Below are 21,272 nucleotides of genomic sequence, written 5' to 3' on the forward strand. Positions count from 1 at the left end.
ACTTGCAACTTTCGGTAAAACGACGCATAACCTTCTCTGTCATCAAATGTTGGATAGAAATTGTTCGAATCAAAAGCACCCCAAATAAAACGATGCATAACCTTCTCTATGTCATCACATGTTGTTATGGGGAGTGAAAGTACTGACATCAAGTAAGTAGGAATAGCTATTACCACATGATTCACAAATGCAACCTGACATGTAAATGAGAGATTCTCTTCTCCACTTAGCTTCAACTTACAATGAGAAGATTCTCTTCAAGAAAAGTACACCTTCAACTTCAAATTCTCTAAGTCAAACACCAGATCCATAGGGGAAGCTTGCTTTCTTCCTTGAGAAGAATCCTTCCATTGTCTTTGTTTTTTCTGTACACAGTAGACTACATCCAGGGCACAGTAAGAATAAATCCAGGTGGGTATCTACCAATATTAGTTAAAACAACTTTTCAAGTTCTAGAAGGGATATTTTCATGGAAAAAGCAGTAGATGGGCTGGGTTTCCTACTGCTGAAATATTCCTTACGCGAGGAGAATGAGAATTTGAATTTATTTTGCCTCGTAAAGTTGAAAGGTTTCCTCCTTTTTTTCCCCTCTTGTTGGCTTAGAAGTTAGAACACAAAACCTCTAAAACTGGGTTTGGAGAATCTTGATTATGAACCACATACGGGTACACAAGATTGATTGGCTTCTCAACCTAAAGGCATCAGATATCAGATATCCTTTCCTGGAATAAAAAAATGGTATTCGGATTTGGATTTTGATTCAAGTGGGGAGGCTACTTGATCTGCTTCAGTTGTTTCATTATTCCTTGTCAAAGCAACGTGACGAGACAAGGATCTTCTGACCAGCCTCTCCAGTGCGGCATCTCTTCCTTTTGGCTACTAATAAGCATTATTTGGGGTGGAGAACATGAACTCATCTCCTTAAGTTTCAATCTTTCATGCACGGAGAATTAGATATCTCACTACGTACGTCTGACGCAGCTCAAGTTGCGGGAGTTTTGAATCTGTTGATGATTGTGGGAAGGCAATTTAATTAACCTTCTACTCTACAAAGTACTGATTAATTAATTACTTGATTTGACTCTTAGAAATAGCAAAAACACAGCATACTTTCGTGTTCTCTTTTTTTTTTTTCGAAAAACTCAGACCGACCATGGATGTGGATCTCACGTACCCAATGTATAGAAGAAATCTCGTGTTTGATTTGCTCACTGCAGCTGATTGAGGATTACAACTGAGGAGTGATTTGAGGATTATTAAATTTAAAAATTAATAAAAATAACAGGATATAGTTGAGACTAATATAAATATAAGAATACATACAAAATAACGCGGAACATGACAAGTCACAACCAAGAAACGAGATTCCCGATTACAGGGAATGGATCAGCATAGAAAACCCCTCACAACTGATTGTTTAGACATGGTTGAGGGTGACCCATAGAGCGTTAATTTTCAGTGACGAGATGGGCTACCAAATGGTCCATCCATTTAATTAATGTAATTTTGTTTTTCTTATTTTTATTTTTTTTTTCTGGTTTGAGTTGAGCATCAGTAAGTTTGGGTTATTGAAGCTAGATAAGAAGAAAAAGAGAAGCTGGCTGCAGTTCTAACCCACATGATCCATGAAAAATCCTGCATTCTGTCAACATATATAATTGCCGAGTCAATGGCCTGCATTTCCTGTATTACAACAAAAGTACATCTTCCCATGTGATCGATAATGGCTAGAAAAGGATAGCAAAACCGTTTGTGATTGATGAACTGGTCCGAATAGTTTGTTGGTCTAACCTTTTGACAAATCTCTCTCTCTCTCTCTCTCTGCCTGAACATGAAGAACCAGTAGTTAAAAAAGGGAATAGATAGTACTAGATTTTTAACAGATCGAAGAGTTCTTGTGATGAATATAAGAAGCGTTTGTGGAATGAACGAAATTGAAGTTGCGTTCTTGAAAGGTTTTTAAAGCTGCTAGGACCCCTGCTGGTAGCTACTTTTTTCAATTCGATCTGAACTAGAAAACTTTGGTGTCTTTTTTATTGAAAATTAATGTATTGAGCTTGAGAATGACTTGTCGTTCATCTTCCCAGAAAACCATCCTCGGTCTAATTTGAGTTGGGTGATGAATACCTGAGCTCTGTTAAAAGCCAGTCGGGTTATATATGATCCAGGACTTTTGTCTTTAAGACTATGCGAGCACATGCATGTCCAACAGCTAGAATTTTGCCTTTACTTTCAATCTCATGACTCTCAACTTAAAGCTACAGGCTTTTAATTCGACCAGTCGGAAAGCCCACTTGGTCAATGCAGTCTATAAGCCATCCTGTGATCCCTACTAGTACTAGCCGTAGAAACAAGTACCATGCATAGTGGTATCAAGATCCAACGGCAAAGCAAGCAATATCCTTATTGCTAACTTCACATGATCATCAATTAACACCAAAAGCTTGTTCATTTGATAAGTCATGCTCACGATAAAGGATCACAGTGTTATTGTAACGCGTGTGCAGGGGGGGCCTAAAGAATCAGTCCTTTTGTGTGTTTTATTACTTAACAATATAATAATATTAAAGGAGGGTTACTTTTTTTACTTTGTCCATTTTCTTCTACCTATGTGTCCATTAAAGCCACCCAACATGCTATAAATGGGGTGGTGGTGGCATCAAGTCATCAACCCATTTCATTTATTATTGGATATTGATGGTCAAGCTACACAAAAAGAACCTAAAATTTTCAACTTGCTGGGCAGTATTTGATTCTTCTTCTTCTTTTCTTCTTTTTTTTAATCCTTCTCTACCCCCTTCTCTCTTTATCTCACCCTCTCTCTTTCTCTCTCCCTCTTTCTTTTCTTTGCTTTTTATAGTGGATGAAAACACCTCTGTAAACAAGCAATCATAGACATGCAGAACCATTCTCTCACCTTTTATCCCTCTCACTTCAATGGTAGAGAGTCTGTGTTCCAACCATGTTAAAAAATATGAAGAGATAAAATTAGAAGTCATTTTCTGAAGTGTCTAGACCTTTCCCTAGAATTATTGGACCCCAACACTTTCCCACTCCTTAAATCTGGCACCTTCCATCACTCACTCTCCAAATGTCGTTTGATTGCCTCTGACATTAGAGATCCAAGAAAAGTTAAAAAGAAATGGTAGGTTCCTCTTCTTTCTATTGTTTCTCTTTCTCCTTATCCTTGGTTTTCTTCATCCAACCTTTTTGGGATTTTTGTTGCAGGAAGGACATCAGTTGGGCAGATGGGAAGGTTATGTAGATTGGAGAAACAGACCGGCCTTGAGAGGCCGCCATGGCGGTGTATTTGCTTCTTCCTTTGTCTTAGGTACATATATAGAACAAGATCATGAAACTTTAGTTTTTTTTTTTTTTCCTTCTTTTTTGGTTCAGAAAGTTCCATTTCTCTGCAGACTATCGTTACTTGGATAACATAGTTTTAGTTTGTGATGTAAAACATAATTTCAGTTGTAGAGATATTGGAGAACCTCGCGTACCTGGCCAACACAAGCAACCTTGTGCTCTATCTGTCCAAGTTTATGCATTTCTCACCATCTAAGTCTGCCAATACAGTGACCAATTTCATGGGGACATCCTTCCTTCTCGCTCTCCTTGGAGGATTCTTGTCAGATGCTTTCTTTACAACTTTCAGCATCTACCTGATAAGTGCAGTGATTGAGCTTATGGTAAGTTTGTGTGAGAAACTAACCATTATTTTCCTCTATCAGTTACTTATATTGATTATTTCAAAATTTTTTTTTTTGAGCAATTTAGATAACTAGTTTGGTTTCTAGATCTTGGTCCAATTAATTCTCTTACTGAACTCTCTCACTCATTTCCTCGTGATCTTCTAGAGGACCTTTAGTTTAATTTTGCAGTGCAATCGTCACATTGCCTCTTGCAGAAGAGGGCATGCAACGTGTCATGAAATGGTGTCTCCACGTGGGCTGATGAGGCACTTGTGGCATATATCACTACCTTGTATTTGAGGAATAAGTCCTTGTGACGTGGTCCAATGTACGCTGGGGTACTATAAATTTGGTCTGATGAAACAAACCCATCCATTCACAGGTGACAGGTGACAGGTGGCAGGTGGCCAGTGGGAACCTGGGGGCTGGGGGGGAGACTGGCCAATCTCTTTGTCTTGTTTATTTCTGGGCCATTTTCAGTCGATCCTAATTAAGTGTTTGCTAATGTCCAGAAGAAGAATCTGGAGCCAAATGGTAGTGTCTTCTGCTTCTCTTTATAGACTGTCCCCTATGGCCTATGGTGAAACTTAGCTTGATATATAGGATGAGTGTTTGACCGTGTGGATGATGGAGCAGGGATATGCATTCCAATTCCAGACATCTGATCTCCATAGATGAGGGGTGGTGCCAACTGCCAAGTAAATCAAAATCAAAGAGCTTTTAATTTGTTAAATGTATCAACAGATTAAAAACAGGCATGATAATTTAAGTGGCACCTGCACAAGGCTAATCAGTTTTGATGGTTGGAACAGGGCCTAGTGATACTCACGCTGCAAGCTCACTTGCCATCTCTCAGACCTGCAACATGTAACCCGGCCGACGATAACGTACACTGCCGAGAAGATGTCGGTGGCGGGAAAGCAGCCTTGTTGTTTGGAGGTCTCTATCTGGTAGCTCTAGGAGTTGGTGGAATAAAAGGGTCACTGCCAGCACACGGAGCTGAGCAATTCGATGAGACCACCCCACAGGGAAGAAAGCAGAGGTCTACCTTCTTCAACTACTTTGTGTTCTGCCTCTCCTGTGGTGCACTGATTGCGGTCACGTTGGTGGTTTGGGTCGAAGACAACAAAGGGTGGAAATGGGGACTTGGTATCTCCACCATGACCATATTTTTGTCCATCCCCATCTTCCTCGCTGGATCAACTACTTACAGGAACAAGATACCCACCGGAAGTCCACTTACAACCATATCCAAGGTATGAATTCAAACGCCTGCTGGTCCAAAATCAAGCAACTGTTTAGCTACCAGTGCACATACGCCACCTCTGCTTGTAGTAGGCCATGCATACAGTACGCCTTCTTATATTGTCGTTGTATCAAAATCAAACATAATTTCGTCGAACAGGTTGTGGTGGCAGCAATTTGCAACAACACATGCCTTAGTAAGAGCCCGAGTAATGCTGTTGCAAGCATGGCCACAAGCCCTTCCAACCCAGCCCAGAGCAGTTTGAAAGTAGAAGACGACAAGTCCAAAGAAAAGGCTGAGGTTCAAACACCAACCCAAGGCCTCATTTTCCTTAATAGAGCTGTCATGAACAAGCCTGCTCACCCAGCACTAGAATGTACTACGGTGGAAGTAGAAGAGGTCAAGATTGTTCTGAAGATCCTCCCCATCTTCGCTTGCACCATCATGCTCAACTGTTGTCTTGCCCAGCTCTCGACTTTCTCTGTTCAACAAGCAGCAACAATGAATACAAAACTCAATTCCCTGAAGATCCCTCCAGCCTCCCTCCCTGTCTTCCCTGTTCTCTTCATCATGATCCTTGCACCAGTCTACAACCATCTCATCATCCCATTTGCCAGGAAAGTGACCAAAACAGAGATGGGGATATCTCATCTGCAGCGGATCGGTATTGGGCTGGTTCTGTCCATTGTCGCCATGGCAGTAGCAGCTATGGTGGAGATAAAGCGGAAGAGGGTGGCTTCCGAAACTGGATTGCTCAACTCAAACAAACCATTACCTATCACTTTCTTTTGGGTGGCACTGCAGTACTTGTTCCTTGGGTCGGCTGACCTTTTCACCTTGGCTGGTCTTCTCGAATTCTTCTTCACGGAGGCACCATCCAGTATGAGATCTTTGGCCACAGCCCTCTCTTGGGCCTCATTGGCCATGGGATACTACCTTAGTTCAGTGCTTGTGTCAATAGTCAACCGCATCACAGGTGCCTACAGGCACGAACCATGGCTCTCCGGCAGCAATATAAATCATTACCACCTTGAACGGTTTTACTGGCTCATGTGTATATTAAGTGGATTGAATTTCTTCCACTATCTATTCTGGGCCAACCGATACAAATACAGAACCACAAGATTCAATCACTAAAATGAAGCTTGGAAGTTTTGCTTTTTTTCTTTTTTTAACAGGGAAATTTAAATATATCTGATGATTCATTGGTGTACATTTCCTGCCACCGGGAGATAAATAGTCTGTATTGGCTGATTGGTTCAAAACAGTTCATATGTTTTTGCGTTGACGCCCTTTTTTTGTACCAATTGATTTCTTAAGGCTGTGTTTGGTTGCACTGTAATTTCATTTGCATTAATACAAATGCATTGGAGTGCAAATGAAAAGAATGCAAATTCTGGTTTGGTTTGGGTTTTACTTTCTTCTGCTTCATGTCTTATTTTACCTCATTTATATTGCAATGAAACAAAATAAGGTAAAATTTGAAACACAAAATAAATCAAAATTTGCACCAAATGATTTGCATTACCTAATTTTGCATCAGTACAAATAACTTTGCATTGCAACCAAATGCAGCCTAAGGCTCAGTTTGGAAGGGGTACAAATACAAGGTTTTACTCTACATATTTGTATTTGTACCTCTTCCAAACTGGACCTAGAGCACTTATTGGATGGGATGTTTCCTTTTAAGCCAATCTTTGAATGGTCATTTACATCGCCTACAAACCTAGATCGTTTTAAGTTGTATACATTGGTTCCAAGATTTCCAATATCAGCGAAAAACACCAATTAGAGTAACATCCAGTGTCAATGAGAACACTAGAAGTTTGGTAGGACGGTATTCTTGGGCTTACTCTTCGGGATGTTTCCTTTTATCCACCTTGATATCAATGAAAGTTCTCTTTTTCAGCACACACAGAAATATTCAAAAGAAAACAATAAAGAAATATTGTATTCCTCAGTAAACTGGCATTGATCTGAATTGGGATCTGCTCCTCACAGAGCGCACCTCACAGATACCTCACAGGCACATCCCACTGTACATTGGGAACATCTTCCATGAATAATAACACAGAAGTATGGGAGATGTTCCCGATACATGGTCGGATGTGCCTGTGAGGAGCAGATCCGGACTCCATTGATCTATTTCCTACCATCCTTGGTTAAGAACTGCAGAAAGACTTCCATATAATGATGTAATGGAAAAATACAGGACTAGTATTTCAACTGAAAAAATGGTAAACTTGAGAAAATAACTTAACCTATATGGGGTCAGCTATACGAATTCTATTTTGTCATTCAACTCTCTCAAGGGCCATATCTTCAGTTAAAATTTCATTCCTCAGGTCTGTTCTTGCTACCTTGAACCACATCTTTTTGAGCTTCCCTTTAGCTCTTTTAGAACCCTTGACTTCCATCAAGTTACTCCATAGTCCTAACTGGTCCAGTTGGTGACCTTTTCAGCAAAAGTTCATAGCCAAGAAATCTGCAGCCAAAAGCATATGTTGATTAATAGCAAGAGTCAAACCAAACAGTGTCTGCAGAAACACAGAGAAAGTCTACAACAACCTCAAACTTGCAATGATCTTTTTGGGGCATAAGTTAACTTGCAATTATTCATAAACCATCAAAATCTTACCAAATGCACATTATCCCAGACTATTGGAATGGAACTGGAACCCCCTGCTTCCTGTTCACAATTGCCATCACCAAGTACCGTGTACCCATACCAATGGGTGTCTGCTCATCAGGTCCCTCCCAGAATGGAGCTTCTCCATCTCCAACCAAGCGCCAGTATCCTGTCCTCAGCAATTCTGCTTGTTCATCTGTGCAGCTTTGCAATAGTGCCTCAACTCGGAAGTTTATACCAAGTGAACCCAAAAACTGAGATTGAGTAATCGGGCCATGGATTGACACATCCTCTGCAAAAAAATGTTGAGCACTTGAGTGGTAAATATTAAAGCAACTGACCTATCAAAAGTATTCTTAAATCAGTTATGTTTTTTATGTTCTAAATGTTTTATAACTGCTACTACTAGGACAAAGCACCTGAAGCTTCTTCTGCAGAGTGCCTAATGGAAGCAAAATCAACATAAGCACTGAGATCAGCTGAGCCAGGATTGTCTAGTATATTCACAAACTTATGCTTCTGGATAGCCTGCATGAAAGCAGAAATTTTAAATAATGCTCGTTACAATCATGGCAATGACAGCAAACATTATGAGAAAGAAAGTTAAGATGCTCATTTCAGAATCACAATTTTAATAAAAACAAATCCTTTTTCTGTCAAGTAAGTTTTGTAGATGAAATTATTTTCCAAAATTTCCAAAACAACATTCAAAGGTAAAATCATTATTGAAATTTCATAATCTAAATTGATTTTCTATTCAACTTCAGATTGCAGACATTAAGATGCTAGCTGCAATTGAAGTTGAAAAAGCAGCATCGTGCATAAAGGACAACCACAATTGTTTCAAAACAATGACAATAGGAAATCTTTAGAAGAAACATTTACATAGTCATGGAGTAAAGTGTAATTTATAGAACAAAGAGATTTCCTTCTCCATAAAGCCAAGAGGTTGAGCAGGTTGCATTGCTTTAAGGATACTTGATACAACATTAGGTTTAAGATGACCATAACACCAGCCTAAATAAATGCTGATGTACAACTAGCACTTAACATTGCACTAGATGCCCTTTTGACTTTCTTTTTTTTTTTTTTGATGAGTAACTTAAAACAATTTTATTAAAGGAAAAAACACAAAGTACAAAAGGTGGGCATCCCAGAGGTTGAGATGGCATAATCATAGAATATGTACATTAAAGGGTACTCCCATCCCCTCAAAAAAGACTCCCTCTTTCCACCCACTGTTTTGACAACCCATCTGCCAAACCATTTGGCATTTGCAGACCAGGTAAACCCAGTGCACTGAGACCATTCTATTTCATTTAAGCTCTGGAGTCTCCCTCTATTATCACATTTTGATGCCCTTTCAATCGTTTCACTGACATGGATTTACACATTTCACTAAGTGGAATCAAGGGCAGATTAACTTATTTTTCTTCCAATCTATTAGGGCAGACAGAGTTGCTGGTGCTTCTGTCCAGTTAAACACTGCATCATAGCCTATGCAAAGTGCAAAAAATAAAAAATAAAAATAAAAAACAAAAAAACAGCAGGACCTGTCATAAGACTGCAGAAGCATATCAAACCAAGGTGCAATTTCACTGGAATTGGAGTTGATTTCTGGAAGAACTAACAAAGAAATGTCCCCATAACTGATCCCACAGTTGATCCTACAACTGTGGATGGGGAGATATCCTAATTTTGCAAGCCACCAAATGGCCTTCATATAAAACCCCTTTGGCCCAATTACCATAAAAGACAAAGAATCCATCATTAGAAGCCAATGATGATTTTCATATTAGATAAAAGAAAATACCACGCCTCATGCTTTAGTGCAGCAGGATTGATGATTAAGTCAAGCATCCAACAGGAAACATACAGAACTAAATAGCAGGAGTGGGACTGGAAAAGGAAAGGAGGGTAGCCTAGAATGGAAGAACCATAACATGGGAAGCAATTCTCAAGAACCTATAGTATGACTGCAACTTCACAATTCACTTCTCCCCTTCTTTTCTTAAAGAAACTTGGTGTATGTGTAACATGATCTATTCATGAACACAAATGATACTTAAGTGGTTGAGTTAAAGGTAGTGCAGGCATTCTAAAATAGGAGATGGGACAAAATAAACCATCCAAGGTACTGATTTTGGCTAACTGGTTACAAGTTAGGATTATATTTATGTTGTTTACCTTAGGAGTATTAGTTGGCCATCTGAAACATGCACTGCAGTCTAAAGTAGCCTCTTATCCATAAAGTATATCAACCCTAGTTTCTTGTTTGGATTGACAATCAACCTAGTTAAATACAACCTTTTCTGTCAAAAAAATTATCATAAATTATCACAAGCAACTTCCAGATCTTTCCATGAACAATTTTAATTTTATGCAATTTTAGGGAATGAGGATAATAACTCACCCTCACCCCTATTCCTTGGGTAACCAAATTGTAGATTGGGAGCTGGAGGGGAAAGTATGAATGCCAAATCATAGAAGTTCCCAGTACCTTAGCAATGTTCATGTATACAAAAGGCTATTACCCAATGTTGGTTCCAACTATGGTTCTAGCCTTTGGCTTTTTTGTTTCTTCTTCTTTTTGGCATAATGTGGCCACTCTCAGATAGCAACATTCATGGATGTTTATATGTATTTATAGATAAGTTCACATTTATATTAAAAACTTATAGGTATATATAGCATCATATAGCATTCATATAATGTTATTAAACTACCGGGTTAATTTACAATGCAATAACAAGGTTATTACATGTAACTATTGGAAACTAGCTGGTTAATTTAAATTCATTAAAAAGTAGAATCGAGGGGAAAAATATGATGAAAGATGCGAAGGTTGGGCAATTGTGTAAAGGCAAGATATGTTTCATTTCAGAAATCTTCTTGTATTTATTGCATTTGAGAATGGGGAATTTGTCCTCTATGGGAGAACCCCACAATGAGCAGTACTGTTGTAGACCAAGCTTTACCGGTAACTGCTGCTAATACTGACTTCCTCTTACCTGTTTTGCATTCAAACGAAAGGACTTTACCACTTCAAATTAAAATTTGTATTACTAGAAATTTGGGAATGCATTTTTGTTTTTAATTTCTCAAAATTGCAGTTTGAAGTAGATACATTACATTTTGGTCACCAGTTCTGGTTACTAAGGATACAAATACAAGATTCAAAAATAGTCAATATGAACAACCAACAGCATACTTGAAATGGTTCATCTTGTAGATGACACAGAAAACATGAAGAATCCATCACAAAATTATTGACGCTATAATTAACATAGAAAAGTAAAATACAGTTTCCAACCTGCAAACTATCAGAGACTATCCCATTCTGGCCATAATCAATTATAAGAGCCCCACCACCATCACAACTTATTCTCTTAGTAATCATCTGGGTCAACTCCATTGCCTTTGGGCAAATCTCAATGTGATCTAACTTGGCAGTTTCTTCTTTTGCATCCCACTTACACCGCTTCATCAAATACAGAGTTGTAGGTGTAGGTTGTGGAGATAGAACAAATCGAAACCTAATCATTTTAAATACAAGATTAGTATCAAGTTACTTTTTCCTTTGGACAAACTGTTAAGTATGTAAAGACTAGATTTTGAAACCCTTACGATGAATCTTCTGCAACATCAATCATTTTTTCACACCAGCCACGAGAAGTTCTCTATAGATAAATTATCAAAATCAGACAAGGGTGCATATAAAATAAATAAATGAAGGCAAAAGAAAGAAGGAAGAAGCGACAGACGGATTATTACTCGTATAACATCAGAAGAACCAAGACCTATAGGAAATCATCTTATTTATTGCCTTCTAAGTTGGAAAAACCTGTGTAATGAAGCCAGCAACCAATTTGTTTTTTTTTTTCCATTTTTCTCTTCCACAGAATGCAGGTTACAAATGCATCCATAAGTCATTTTTTTATCCAAAGAGGGAATTTTTATTGAGCCTCCAGGAGGTGGGATAGAAAAGTTTCCAAATATTATGTACCTAACTTATCCTACTACCAATATTTATGTTTTTCCCTTGTGAACATATGAGTAGGAATGGTTCTGCTGTTGCTCTTTGTTTTACACATGAAGGAATTCTACAATTATTAAAATGCCCTGGACTGTCCATGTAAAATAGAGCCAAAAGCCCTTTATGTAAAAGAAATAGTAGATATTTTTCCAATTCATTCACATAGGCTCAGCACCTTATTTTTTTAGTTCAGATTACAATATGCTCTGTGTTGAGAAGAAGAAAACATTTTATGAACCCAACCTCAAGTATGAATTGTATCAAAAAAACATAGAAAAGAATAGCCTCTGGAAAGTGAATTTCAACAGCAAATGCAGAAAGTAAGAGAAAACAAGAAAATAAAAAGAAGTTATTTTAGTTCAAACAGCTATCACAATGGATACGGTGGAGAAACTTGATAAATTAATAGGAAAAAAATCTAGAAATAATTTAGCTCAGGCATGATCATTTCTATAAGTGATGTACTGATGTCCTCAAGTAGTGCAAGGTTATATTCCAGGTATCCTGGAAAAACGGATAGACAAGTCAAATGACCACAAATCTCAGGCATAACATGTAAGTCGATAAGGTTTAAAACTCCAGTTCCAAACTAGGTTCCAACACTCTGTACCTGGATACAGAAAGGGAACAGATGGATATGGTATCAAATATGAAATTTACATAAAAAAATTAAAGCATCCAACAGAATGCAGCACCTTTGTACAAGTATCCAGGTATCGTAGCTCCCACCTAGACCAGAACCAAAACTATGACCATAACTTGGAATAAATTTAAATATTTCAGTCAGAACAAGGGGGATAAAAAAGGCTATTACCCAATGAAGGACTCAGCTACCTGGTCTTGAGAGGGGTAGAATGGCTACAGACCTTTGCATTTTTTTTTTTGTTTTTTTTTTTTTTTTTGCACAAAGTGGCCATTCTCAGACTCAAATCAACATTCGCACGCTTGTCAGCCCAAAGTTTTACCATTACACCAACTGACTTCTTAAAGGGGTGATGTAGAACAATAAAATTTTTAATTGCCACCTTCTTAATTTCAAAATACAACAGTTGAGGTAAGGGTTTTCTTTTATTTCTGAAAATCAGAATACTTGACTAGGGTATCAGGTACAATCACCTCATGTTGCATAAGTATGCATTCAGCACAGTAAGACACATGGAACAGCCATGAGTGACAAAAGCTTATAGTAAACTACAAATTGAATAAAAACCTTCTTTTCTATTAGCATTAAACCATCCAAATGTCTGGTAACCAGAACTCCCAATAGGGATCCTTGGGTTTGTTTAGGAATCTTTTCAAATGTGTCAAAACCAAAAAATGATAGCAAGAGACTAATGCACAAAACAAACCTGGAATTGATGAATTGGCAGAGCATCATAAAATTCATGAGCGATGACAATGGTAGGCACTGGGAAAAGCAAAAAAGAAGAGAGAAAACATGAGATCAAACAAAGAAACAAATTAATCATCATATTTAATGCAATAAAAAGACAAATCTAAACAGAAGCAAAGTATAGGGGATATGATAAGGGAGAAAGCAAATATTCTTTAATAGATAAGTTTGTAGAAATTTAAAGTGGGGAAGAGATCCTCAATTACAAGTTTGTGGTGCATGTTTGTATTTATAAACTACACTTGATTGCACAAGTAAAAAGGTAAAGCAACTCCAAACAAAATCATAATATCTTCTTCAATTCCTTCAACATGGATGGCCAATAAATCTACAAGGTTGCATACATTATTGTAGACATCCTAAAAAAAATGGTGGAATTTCTTTCCTTCCAAACCCTTCAGAAGTTGGCAAAAGGAAGAAAAGATATAGATACAAGGAAAACCAACAGAACATATACAGTAAAGGAACAATAAAGAAATATGTCATAAATCGACTCTGTCTTCTCTCAATTTACAAACTTCACAATAAATACGTAAACCACTAAACATTTTACAGATCATCATTCACAAATTAGCTACCTCTAACAAAAGTAGTATCTCTCAGCTAAAACTTTTAATGCAACAAAGATTGTCTTCACATTACAACACCATGTATAACTGGCAAAATGGGCATTGGATGGATAACACGGAGTTAGTATACTTTGAAAGATCAGCAAGTGTTACATTCCAGGAGGATGAGCCTTTCATTTCTAGGAGAAGAAAAACAATTTTTGTTTCCATAATAAGAAGTACCAGCTAGTGTACCCTTCACTTGCATGATCATCATCAGCAACAAAAGTAATAAAACCTCTATACCAACTCAATCTGCCAGCTATGGAAGATTAGTTCCATCATTCCATTATCTAAGGTCATATAGTTTAGTATTAAAGCATCTATTGGAGACTTCAACATGTAGCAAACCAATCCTGATCTTCATTGTACATAGGCAACCCATCTCAATTGAAACTTAAAAGAGCCATTACCAAATAAAACAGAGTTACAAACAAGCCCAAAACAAAGCCTACCTATTGACTCCTTGCTTTGCCAAGGTGTCAGCCATTCCATTTGCTGATCTTCAAGTCCATCTATGTTCAACTTGCACCTCAAGCTCCCGTGCTACACTCAAAATCTCTCTTATGTTCTGTCTAAAGGGCCAAGATCCTAAGCTTCCTATTTTTAGCCAATCTGAGACCTTGGAGTAGAGCCAGCACTTCTGCCCTTAAGGAATACCTTACCCCAATTGAGCTAGAGTGAAGGCTTAGCACTCTTCCTTCTTCATTCCTAAAAACACCCCCAATTCCAAAAGGACCTAGGCTACCCATAGAGCTTCCATCAAAATTCAATTTAACCCTATAAGATAGAGGTGGGGACCAGCTTTCTTGAACAAAGGAAGAAGAGGGAGAGGAAGCCGCTATAGCACTCCACCCCCTAAAGATGTCATCTGAAGAAAAGTCCTTAAAAAGATCCAAACTTTCCAACCAATGTATGATCCTGATGGCTATGCCTTCAATGAGTTTTTCTTTGATTCTTTATTGCCCTTAGAAGATTCTACTGTTTCTTTCTTCCCAAATCAACCACAATATCGATGCTCTAGTTGTTCTCCACATCACCCTACCCCTCTTCTTCGGTTGTTGGAAGAAGCTAGAGTTGAAAAGGTTCACCACACTCAAGGGAGGAATCCACCTATAACCAAAGAGAGAGAAGAACTATTCCCAAATAAGAAGCAAAGGGACATGAGATTAATAGATGAGTCCCTGTCTCACCACTCAAACAAAGGCTACACCGCTACAGACATGTGGGGAGAGACACCAAAAAGGCCTTTTTCTTTGAAGCAGGTTTATAGTATTGGTTTTTTGGAGAACCACTTCCTAGCAGAAAGCCCTAACCTTTGATGGTATATGAACACAGCACATTTCTATAAAAGGAAAAGAAACATGCATATTAGCAAACTGAAGTAGGGCATTGAAAAACGAAGAGCAAGAGTAGAAACTTGTGGAGGACTCTAACCAAATTCTGCTATATGGGCAAGATTAATCTAAAAACACTGAATTCAGTAGAACTTTTTATGCCAAAGATTATCACAAGTATTCACTTTACCATTAGGAATGGAAACAGGGTGGGTTCCGACCCCAATCCCCGATGAGGATGGGTCCCCTCCCCAAAATTTTTTAGTTAACAGTATTTTTCGAAAAATAAATTTACTTAAAATAAATAATATTTAACATATATTATTTATAAATAATATAAAAATTTTGATATATATAATATAAATAATATCATATATATAATAACATATATTTAATATGAATAATATTTAATATATATATATAATCAGGGTCAGAGCAAGTCAAGGACCTCATTCCCCATCCTCGTCCTACCCCACCAAAGCAATCCCCATCCTCGACCCCATCAAGTCGAGGAAGTCGGGTACCTGTCAAGGATGGGGAAAATTGCCATCCCTATTTACCATTAGTTGCCTCCCAAATGAAGAAGGATATATGAGATATTGTGGAGAGCCAAATCCTTTTAATTGGGAAGGGAGGAGAAGAGGGTGTACAAACATTGACTCCAGCAAGTTGGTGGTCAAGCCTCTGAAGGCCCAAGGCAATGGCAATGGAGGTTTGTCAGTTGTAGAGAGATAAATTTTGAAGGAGAAATGATGGGATGGAGAGAGAAGAGAGGGGAGAGAGAGAGAGAGAGAGAAAAAAAAAATTTGAGTCTCTTAACGTATTTGGATCTTGGGTCAATGGTGTATTTGGGTCTTAGGCCCCTCATTTGGGTATGGGGCCCCTATTTTCTTTTAGTTGCCTCATTTATCATTATTCGAGAACATTCTTTCTTCTTTTCTTATTAATGAACTTCCTAGAACTTTAATAACTAGAACATATCAGCATAAGTGGCCAACTATTGAGCCACCAGTCAAGGTTTGGTCTACCATTCTTTAGTTGCCTCATTCTGGGTTGCCTTTTATAAATCCACAGTGTTATAGAGGGATTACCTATTAGTTTTTGAAAGAAAGAATTAGTTGTAAAGGAGCCATTTTGGTAGTGGTTTGTGGTGGATGTCAATGGGTCGGGTTCGACACGGGTTTGCCTTAACCTTAACCCGACCCTCCAACATCCCAACCCGGCTTAAAAATACATGATTCCTGAACCCAACCTGACCCTATAGGGTTTAACCCGATTCCGACCCAACTTGACCCGTATAATTTCAAATGTATTTTTTAACACATTTTGAAGACCTAAAATACATTAATTTAAGTAAGGAAATTGTTTTATAGATTCTAAGGTGTTATTTTTTTACATTAATCAAAATCAACATATAAATAAATTATAAACTTTAAGCTTATAAAGTTAGAAGTCAAAAAATTGCATGAATACTTGGTATATATGCAGGGTATCATGACCTAGCGGGGCGGGCCAGCCAAAAACCAAACCCAACTCAAGTCAAAGAATCAAAACCCTAATCCGACCCTAACCCAACCCTATAGGGTTGGGTCAAGCCGGGTTTACCATTTAACCCGACCCATTAACATCCCTATTTGTGGCTAAGAGCTTCCCCTTCCCAAACTACTTCTACAATATTTGCTTCTTATTAGCAAGGCCCATAGAGAGTTGTGATCTGTCTTGCGTCTCCAAAGCTACTTACCAAGGAGAGCCTGGCTCCTTTCTGAAATGTTTCCCAACCCCAGCCTTCCCTCCTTCTTGAATTCACACAGCATCCTCCAATTAACAAGATAATCTCTTTTCTCTCCTCCTCCCTCCCAAAGGAAGTCCTGCTAGAGCTTTTCAATCCAGTTTCTCACCTTGGCTGGACTCTTAAAAAATAGAAAGATAATAGGTGGGAAGGTTTGATAGGGTTGTGGGTTGCATTAAAGAGAGTAAGCCTTCCACCCTTAGAGATATATTTCCTCTTCCAAGTACCAATCCTTCCACCCTTATTCCTCTAGTTTCTGGTTCTTTGATCAGCAGTCAACTTGCTGTCATATCAAGATCTTGAATACATAAAATGAAAAACTATGTAACAGGAGCCACAGGACACAATTGTTAAATAAGGAATAAATTATCAAACCATAATAATTATGGCACCGAACAGAACAGAATGGAAGAACAGGATTCTTGTAGCTGACCCTATATAATTGAAACAAGGTTTAGATGATGATGGTGCTTGTAAATCAATTTATAAGAGAAATAAGAAGCTATAAATGCTATTTAGTGAATTAGTTCCAAAGAGATTTTGAGGGATGTGTTAAGGCAGAATTACAAGACAATTCAAGACTTTTAGTATTGTCGTATTACCCCATAGTTTTTCTATGGATTCTTAATACCCTCCAATTCCCATTATATTGTGTGGAAATTTTCACATTGCATCTTATCATTTATATATTATGTACTTTTTTATTGGCTTGAAAGTGAGGTACTTCTATGTGCAAGAAAAAATGTGCCTCGTGAAAACTGAATCCATACATCCTGATGGGACCTGCTCCAGTGTGGCATGCCAATATACAGGAACTCCTGCCAAGGTGCTAATTGTCCTTTGATCAACACTGCTGCCAGTATTATCTTCATCTGTACACTTCAAGGTGCTATATTGAAGTTTTTGTAGTGTGGGACTACATTCTACCAGGTGCAAATGCAATGACTTCGTAAACTTTTCAAACTTTGATGTACCCTACAAGAAAGATCTGCACCTCTTAAATTGATGCTTCAATTGTAAGCTTAAAATAGAAGAAGTAATTATAGTAGCATTATCAAAAATAAATACCCAATAGTAAGGAAAAGGCAGTGAACAGATCAAATTGATGGTGCCTTACACGAAGAAAATCAGCCAAGAGAGTTCCTCGTCCTGGACCAAGTTCAACTAGGTTGACTTTATCTGGTTGTCCCATTTGCTCCCACAGACACATAGCCCAAATACCAATCATCTAGTAATATCAGCAGGATAAAAAAAAAATCAGTTTTAACAGCAGTAGCAGTCAAGCGAATCGTGCAATTGGATGCAAGAGAACTTTCAATACATTGTGAATGCTTGGGTAAGCATTTCCCTTAATATGCTCATTCAGACAAATATATATATATATATATACACACACAGACAGAGAGAGAGAGAGATTGAACATAAGCAGTGCAGAGTAAAGTCAGTAATTACAGTACCTCTCCAAACATCTGGCTCACTTCAGGGGAGGTAATGAAATCACCTCCACTCCCAAAAACATCCCGGTTAATGTAAAATCCCGCTTTTGGGTTTGTCAATACCTCCTCCATATACTCAGCAACTGTGATCGGTCCCCCTCGAAACTACAAAACAGTAAACCAAAGAAATAAAATAAAACAAGATCAAGCTTCTTATCCAAAACGAAAATTTAAGCTCAAATTTCGGCGCAGTTTACTGTTTACACTAGTACTGTGCAGAGAACGAGTCCTCATTCGTTAAACAATGCATAAATAAGAAAGAAAAAAGAACCGAGAGAGAAACAGTGAGAGTGATAACCTTGATAATACTCTTTAGATGTTTAACGAGCTCGGAATCTGAAGAGGGTTCATGGGAATGCTCTGCAAGTAGGAATTAATAGAAAAATGAGAATGAAGGAGGGAACGGGATACCATTTTCATTTGATATCGAGTTCAATTAAAAGCTCTACAAGCTAAAAAAAATCAAGCAGAATAAAGTTATACCAGAAGGATTGAATAAGCCGGATCGATCAATTGAAATTGTGGCAGATGGTTGAAGAGTTTCAGTGGTTTGGTTTGGATTATCGAGATTCTGGTTGGAAGAAGATAGGCTTTCAATTATCCGGGTGTTGGACGAAGAAAATGCTCTGTGAAACAGCAAGGGGACTACCCCGTTAGCGAGACGAGGAGATGCTCGTACCAGCCTTCCCAACATTTTTCTGAAGTCTGAACCAGAACGACCTTCGAACACCCGAACGCTTATGGAATGTGATGAAAGGATTTGAAAAGCATTTACATGAAGATGGTTGAGGGAGATTCTTTCGCTGAGGTTTATGCAGAAGCTACTAAAAGCTTCCGGAGGCCATTCTATCGGCTGAAGGAAGCATTTGTTGTAGGCTGTCCAAATAGGGCAACACCAATAATCCCGTTTGGGAGGGCTTTCAGGTAAGCGGCTTCTGGCTTCATGAGGTGGGCTCTGCCTGTTTGAGGGGGCTGAGCAAAACATTCAGCAAAGTTGATTCAGCTGCTTTGAGGTGCTCCATCCTCCGGATAAGCTATGAGGCTGAAGCGGACGGGCCCAAAAGATGAGTGCTCATTTGGGAGGGCTTTCAGGATGTAATTTTTGGCGTTCCAAATTGAAAGTTGGGCTCCACACTAGGGAGTGCTTTAAAAGAATTAATTATTTGAATAAGTATTTATTTTGGGCTGGAATCACACCAATAAGCACTTTTTAGATTTTGGAAAATAAATCTAAAATAAGTGCTTATTTCAAAAGAAACATCTATTCAAGAAGCCCAAATTTCTACCTTTTAAGTAATTATTCAAAAATTTACTTCCAAAATAATCTCTGGTTTGGCTCTGTTTGGTGAAGGTTTCTTCTCCATTCTTCTTCTCTCAAACTCTACCAGCGCAGAACTACTCCAAGCTCCATCTAGGTCCTGCGTTCAGGTTGGTGAAGGTTTCTTCTCTTCTCGTTTTTTTTTTTCCCTTTCATTTTCTCATATTCAATTGATCAACCATTACATGCATCTAGCCATAATCTTTTTTTTTTTTTTTGTGAATACCATCTTATCTTTTTCATAAACGTTGAGGGTTTTCCAAGCTCGAATCAAGCTCTGTATCCAGCTAAAGTCATTATAGATGTGACATTCTTAAATTAAGGGTTAAAATTGTCATTTTAAATGAAAAATAAGTATTTATTAAAGAAAAAGACTATCAAACACCCAATATAAAATAAGAAAGTTGGGTGTCAAACACAAATAAGTATTTATTAGAATAAACATTTGTTTTTTAATACTTATTTTTCAAATAAATACTCCCAAACTTGGCATTTATTTTTTCTTCCAATTTTACATCTTCGCCCCACAATGACCCACAACACATTCCCACTGTATATTGGAAACATCTCCCAATAATAATACAAGACCTGGTGTCATCATCAGAAGATATTCCCAATACAAGGTGAGGATGCACTGTAGGACATTGTGAAACGCCCCGTCGTGGGGCACATCTGCTCTTTTCTTCTCGGATGTATCTATTTTCTAAAAGAAAGTTGGACCCCACATGAAAAGGTCAGAAGGTGTGGTTGGTGGAAATCCAGAAAGCCCAAATCGACGTTCTAACTTTTAAATGCTACTTCAGCAACTAAAATATAAAGATACTCTGAATAACTTACTCAAAACACAAATGCTGAATATGAGTGGCTTCTTTGTAGCAGTTTAATGTAAGGTCCCATTCATTTGTCCATAGGAGGGGTAAGTTGGTCAATTGATAAATTAATCATAACCCATATTCATTTGCCGCTACACATAATCTAAAATATAAAAAAGTATTAGTTACCCACGTGTGGATAACTTGTATGGCACAAAAACGTTGAAACATCAATTACATGGGCAACTTTTAACTCTACTCTACATATTTGCATTTGTATGTATTTACATTGTATATATTCGTATTTGTATTCCTTTTAAACTGAGTAAGAGTACAAATGCAAATATATATGGTACAAATACATATAAAATAATATAAAATATAAAATTTTATATTCTACATATTTATATTTATATTCCTTCCAAACTGAGCCTAAAGAACATTTGCTCAAATAAACATATTTATCTAACTAAATAATAACTAAATGGGCCAAAATACAAAAACCCTCTCAAATTGGGCCTGACTGATTGCAGTAGATTTTGGTTTTTACGGATTTTCACCCAATATAGCTTAAAAAATGTCTACATAGGGCCCACCTCAGAAAGTCAGAAGCTGCTATGCTCTAACCCAGTGTTTTCAAACTAGACCAAACCGGATGATCAGATTGGAAAAATCAGGAACCAGTCACCTAATCAGTTCCACTTCACCCAAAAACGCTATTTGGCCCAAACCATTGATTTGATCAGCAAACTGCCGACTCGGGTGCTGAACTATCGACTCGGACAACGGTTTGTAATCGTTTTTTAGTTTTTTAATTTTTTATTTTTTATCAGAACGAACCGTCCATTTGATCAAAACAGTCGGACCGTTCAACTTGAGAACCGGACCCTATAACAGCTCCTTGTCCGTTCCATTT

At 37.8% G+C, this 21,272-nt stretch overlaps 2 protein-coding genes across 5 annotated transcripts; one reads left to right on the forward strand and one right to left on the reverse strand.

Annotated features, from left to right (window-relative positions):
• The first annotated feature begins 2,713 nt into the window (after nucleotides 1-2,713).
• Nucleotides 2,714-6,227, forward strand: LOC104596713 (protein NRT1/ PTR FAMILY 4.6). 4 transcript variants are annotated; one of them, XM_010257992.2, is made up of 6 exons: nucleotides 2,715-3,145; nucleotides 3,229-3,331; nucleotides 3,447-3,689; nucleotides 3,858-4,390; nucleotides 4,505-4,948; nucleotides 5,098-6,227. In XM_010257992.2, the coding sequence occupies exons 4-6, from the start codon at nucleotides 4,367-4,369 to the stop codon at nucleotides 6,073-6,075; spliced, it is 1,446 nt and encodes a 481-aa protein (XP_010256294.1). In that variant the 5' UTR covers nucleotides 2,715-3,145; nucleotides 3,229-3,331; nucleotides 3,447-3,689; nucleotides 3,858-4,366; the 3' UTR covers nucleotides 6,076-6,227. The 4 variants fall into 4 exon arrangements, with proteins under 4 accessions (XP_010256286.1, XP_010256294.1, XP_019053434.1 ...); XM_010257984.3 differs by lacking the exon at nucleotides 3,858-4,390 and having other exon boundaries at nucleotides 2,714-3,145; nucleotides 3,472-3,689; XM_019197889.2 differs by having other exon boundaries at nucleotides 3,447-4,390.
• Nucleotides 6,228-7,096: 869 nt separating this feature from the next.
• LOC104596724 (NADH dehydrogenase ubiquinone complex I, assembly factor-like protein (DUF185)) lies at nucleotides 7,097-19,298 on the reverse strand. The gene is made up of 11 exons (XM_010258005.3): nucleotides 18,710-19,298; nucleotides 18,525-18,586; nucleotides 18,188-18,331; nucleotides 17,848-17,958; nucleotides 17,501-17,705; nucleotides 12,953-13,011; nucleotides 11,195-11,247; nucleotides 10,881-11,103; nucleotides 7,987-8,095; nucleotides 7,577-7,859; nucleotides 7,097-7,423 (listed from the first exon to the last, which is right to left on the reverse strand). The coding sequence occupies exons 1-10, from the start codon at nucleotides 19,209-19,211 to the stop codon at nucleotides 7,597-7,599; spliced, it is 1,731 nt and encodes a 576-aa protein (XP_010256307.1). The 5' UTR covers nucleotides 19,212-19,298; the 3' UTR covers nucleotides 7,097-7,423; nucleotides 7,577-7,596.
• Between the last annotated feature and the right edge of the window lie 1,974 nt (nucleotides 19,299-21,272).

This window comes from Nelumbo nucifera, chromosome 3 (assembly GCF_055504915.1).
Source record: "Nelumbo nucifera cultivar China Antique chromosome 3, China Antique-T2T, whole genome shotgun sequence".
NCBI classification, from domain to species: domain Eukaryota; kingdom Viridiplantae; phylum Streptophyta; class Magnoliopsida; order Proteales; family Nelumbonaceae; genus Nelumbo; species Nelumbo nucifera.